Source organism: Cucurbita maxima, unplaced genomic scaffold (genome assembly GCF_002738345.1).
Source record: "Cucurbita maxima cultivar Rimu unplaced genomic scaffold, Cmax_1.0 Cma_Scf00051, whole genome shotgun sequence".
NCBI classification, from domain to species: domain Eukaryota; kingdom Viridiplantae; phylum Streptophyta; class Magnoliopsida; order Cucurbitales; family Cucurbitaceae; genus Cucurbita; species Cucurbita maxima.
In genome coordinates this window covers 612,052-616,489 of record NW_019272067.1, presented here as the reverse complement: position 1 = coordinate 616,489, position 4,438 = coordinate 612,052, and the positions used below count along the sequence as shown (strand labels likewise).

General features: G+C 37.5%; 1 protein-coding gene across 4 annotated transcripts in view; it reads right to left on the bottom strand.

Moving 5' to 3' along the window:
• Positions 1-4,438, bottom strand: part of LOC111471347 (PH, RCC1 and FYVE domains-containing protein 1-like) — a 15,766-nt gene that overhangs the window by 8,587 nt on the left and 2,741 nt on the right. For all 4 annotated transcript variants that reach the window (XR_002715183.1, XM_023117056.1, XM_023117054.1 and 1 more), the window contains 5 exons: positions 4,081-4,170; positions 3,750-3,830; positions 3,327-3,491; positions 1,410-3,226; positions 1,162-1,291 (listed from right to left, as the gene is read on the bottom strand). Coding sequence is in view for 3 of the 4 variants with exons in the window: in XM_023117056.1 (XP_022972824.1) it covers positions 1,162-1,291; positions 1,410-3,226; positions 3,327-3,491; positions 3,750-3,830; positions 4,081-4,170 (2,283 nt within the window). In the remaining variant the exon portion in view is untranslated. The remainder of the gene's footprint in view (positions 1-1,161; positions 1,292-1,409; positions 3,227-3,326; positions 3,492-3,749; positions 3,831-4,080; positions 4,171-4,438) is intronic.

Sequence of the window (4,438 nt, the reverse complement as noted above, 5' to 3'; positions counted from 1 at the left end):
AAAAAAAAAAAAAAAAAAAAAAAAGAAAAAAAAAAGAAAAAAAAAAAGAAAAAAGAAAAATAGGAATCAAGGTTTCTCTACTAAAAATTGGCAATTCAACTTTCGAACTTTTCAGTGTTGCCAGTTTCCTTCATGTTGTTCCTGAATTACATCCTCATAGTCATCCAGTGTTTGATTTTTCATCTTCATTCCCCTCAGGATGCTTTAACTTAGGTTTCAGTTCGTCCACTATTGTAGAAGGTGATGATCAAATTCTTCCTCATGTCAACTTAGAAGCAATCGATGCCAGCATAAGTTGGGTCTTCCATCTGGGTCGATATCCTTTTCACATTCTCAGATACACACTCAAGGGATTTTTCTAATACCGGAAGCTTTTGTAGTTCCATCTTCGTCTCCCTAATGTCTCTATCCAAAGTTTCCAAACGTTCCTCTAATTTCTGTTGTGCCATACTAAGTTTTCCCAAGTTGAATGCTCTAATACCAATATGTAAGGTATCCCCCTAAAAGAAAATTCAAACAGAAACACTTGCTACAGCCAAAACGACGGTATGGATTTAATCTGCCAAGTCAAGGGTGTTGTACTCTCCCAAGAACCAGAGTTACATACAAAATGACGCCTCCTACTTCCAAGCTATTTCCTGACTAAATATAAAATAAACTAAGGCCAAACTAACAACCCGGCCCACTAACAGATATGAAAACATGAAATAAAACAGGACCAGCCCACTAATTTTCTGACCCATTTATATTCAGGCTAACATAAATACTAGCAATTGGGGCCTCATACAATGTTTATTTCAGTTCTCATGCACCTGATTGATCTCATGAACAGATGGTACAAGTTATTGAAAATGTCCATAATTTTGTGATCAATGAAAGCTCATTTGAGTGCATATCTGGAAAATAGAATACCACCGTGTTCATAAGATCAACATGGTGAACAAAGCTGTACTTCTCAGGTAGCTATCAAGCTTGATATGCAGATCAATAAAATATAATCGAAGCATATCCCTGGAGTTAACTACATTATACATATCTAAAGCAGGTCAAAGATGCCAATATAGTTTGCACACCTTAGGATAATTATATCATCATAAGGTCACAACCAGACATTGTTGGCAAATTAATTAATGGATGGTATCCAGAACAAAAAGGTTTTACCTGTGCCCTCAAACTGATGATTTCCTGGGCTAAACTGTCATTTGCACGCTTAGAATCCTCTAAAATGTCTTCAGATGATCGAATCGGGCTTGGCATTCCCAATACAGGAGATGTTGCTCGAGAAAATAATCTGAAAGCAGGAATAGAAACTTTTGATAATCTTCAAGAATAACAAGCCCTCAATTTAAGATTTCACATTTAAGAAGGTGAACACAAGACTACTTTGTAAACATTGTTTTATATTATACCTGGAGTGCATGCTTTCAGCATTATTGACAGCACCAAAAGATGTAAGTCTGGAGAGCGTTGCTTGCAATTTTGGAACCCACGTCTCTCTATCCATAACACCATTAGATTTATTATGCACATTTCCGATTCTGGCTCTAGAATTTTGTGAAACAGAAATGGATTCCATGGCCTTCTTTAGTTTATTAAAACAATCGTCACACACCCGATATGGCTTATTCAAATTTGGGGCTAAAGATGCTTTCAGAGATTTTTTGCTGCTGCATGATTTGCAGAATACAAGACCACAGTTGTAACAGTTGTGACGCTTCCTTCTGAAACCAAATGGGTTGTGACAACCAGAGCATACAGAATGATCAGCACTTGATACCCACTTATGAACACATATAACAGCAGTGAAGTTTGAACCGCATGCAACATTTTTCACTTGCTTATCTTTCAGGGCATCTACAATAGTAGGTGTGTTTCTGTGATTGTTGTCTCCATGTCCTAACTGCCCATTTGAGCCTTTTCCCCAAGTATAAATCTCAGCTTTGGAGGTTAATACTGCAACATGACAAGAACCACAGGCAACCTCTTCAACAAAACTATTGGCAATTTCACCTTCAACACTAGTAGGAAGATTTCCATCAGCTGTAGCACTTCCTAACTGGCCATAAGCAGTACTCCCCATTGTATATACCCGTCCTGCTGTTGTTAAAGTAACTGTGAGATCATGACCACATCCTACTTGACATATGTTTTCTCCAATCAATGCAGCTACACATTCAGGAACTAATCTAGGTTCATTATCTCCATGTCCAAGCCGGCCTTTGTCTCCATCGCCCCATGTGTAAAGCTTTCCAAATGAAGGGTTAGCTGAAGTACCAGAATCAGAAAGTTCATTAATTGCTTCAACAACAGCAGCAGTGTGCCAAACACCACAGGCAACTCTTATCGTTCTAAGCCCCCTCAAAGATTCCACTTCCCGTGGAATATTTGAGGTGGTATGATCCCCATGACCCAAGGCTCCGAAAGAACCCTCCCCAAATGTGAACAACTGACCAGATGACGTCACCACAGCTGTATGCCATGCTCCACATGAGATATAAGATATGCGAATCTCCTCCATCGGACCACTTACCTTTTGAGGAATCCAATGACTAACTTCACTACCATGACCAAGTAGGCCATAATTATGAGTCCCATCACCCCAAGTATAAAGATCCCCTGAAAGTGTTACGGCACAAGTATGGTACTCCCCGCATGCTACTAATTCAACATTCATGCCACTGAGAGTATCAATTATTTTTGGATGTGAAACATCCGCTTCCACACCATGGCCAAGCCTCCCTCCTGACTCCTCACCCCAACTAAAAATCTCACCCTGTCTGGTAACCAGCACAGCATGTCTACCACCACATGCAATACCATGAACATCTAGAACAACTGTTGACTCCAATGCCTTGGGTAGCAGAGCATCTAGCTTGGAGTTTAATGAACATTGGCTACCGACCTTATTTGGACCGCCACCCAGCAATCCATCCCTTATACCTTCTCCCCAAATATAGACATCTCCTAAGGCATCAAAGTCTTCTGGACATGAACCTTGACTTGATGAGCTCACAGCACTGGATAAACTAACTCGAAAACCCTCAGATGCAGAAATTCGGCCATTTGAGTTATCTACAAGTGGAGAAGATAGAGAAGGATTGGAAATTGACTTGGGTTGGTTAGTACACTTGGAAACTGCAGTGTATGATAGCAGTTCAGAAAATGCTTTCCCTAGTCTGTTCTGTCCAATATTTTCATAAGGAACCCCATCAAGATCTCCAGAATCCTGTCAACCAGAAGAAGTGAAAAATGTGAATTAGAACTACATACTAAAAATAATGAACAAGAGTAAAGATTGAAATAATTATAATTATCATTATACAGACACATGGTATAATGGATGGAGAATTCCTTCGCAAGCGATTATGCGGACTCTCTGATGATACACTCTCACATCTTGATTCAGCTCTCCACTTGCGGTAGTTTCCTCGAGTGATCAATGCCTTGAGACCAACAAACCAAACTTCAGCTTCATCCTTGTCTTTACATATCTGTCCATCAACAATGAGATTAGTTTGTCAAATCTTCATTCTAGTTTCTAAGAGTAACTGCAAAACTTCTTCAATCATCATGTATAAAACGACCTTATATAAATGCAAGCACATGTGCTAAAGAACAACTAGATACTAGAGAACTTCAACATTAGTGGTGAGTCAGTGTCACAAACTTGTCAGGACTATATTGTTTAAATGGCATCACAAAATCAAATAGAAAAATAAAAATTGAGGGATAACACTGTAATCTCTTACCAAATCTAATGATCTATCATTATACAAGAGTGAAAATGACTGATACTCCTTTTCGGGTTGTGGATGCTGCTGGAATATTGCCTGAAAAATAAATACACGCATACAGCCTCTTAAAATTGGAAAACTAAAGGTTTACAAAACCAGAAGAGAAATCTTTGAAAGACATTTTGAGAAAGATACCTTGAATGCGGATTTTTCAATGTTATATTACACCGGCATTTTGATCACTGTTTTATTTAATGTTTTATAAACTATATTCCAACTAAAGCTAGGTTTGATTTTTTCCTTCCCAAACAATGTCTTAGAAGTCAAGGATGTGTATGTAACTTACAGTACGCTGACCAGGAATGATCTTTGAAACCAAACTTAATTTAAGCTGTTTCTCATCTCTTCCAGAGTACCATACGAGTAAAGACTCATCCTGTTACATTTAAAGAAAAAAAAAAAAAAAGGAAAAAGCATCCTGTAACAAAATTCCAATCCAGTAAAATGACAGAAAAGAAAAGATAATGGCTTTACTTAGTCTGGTCGGAGTCCAGATAGGAAAATATTGATGCCTCAATGCATGAGAACTAATAAGATACAGTTTTGCATTGATTACATTATTATTATTATTTTTTTTCTTTTTCTTTTTCTTTTTTTTTTTTTTTTTTTTTTTTTTTTTTTTTTTTTTTTTTTTTTTTTTTTTT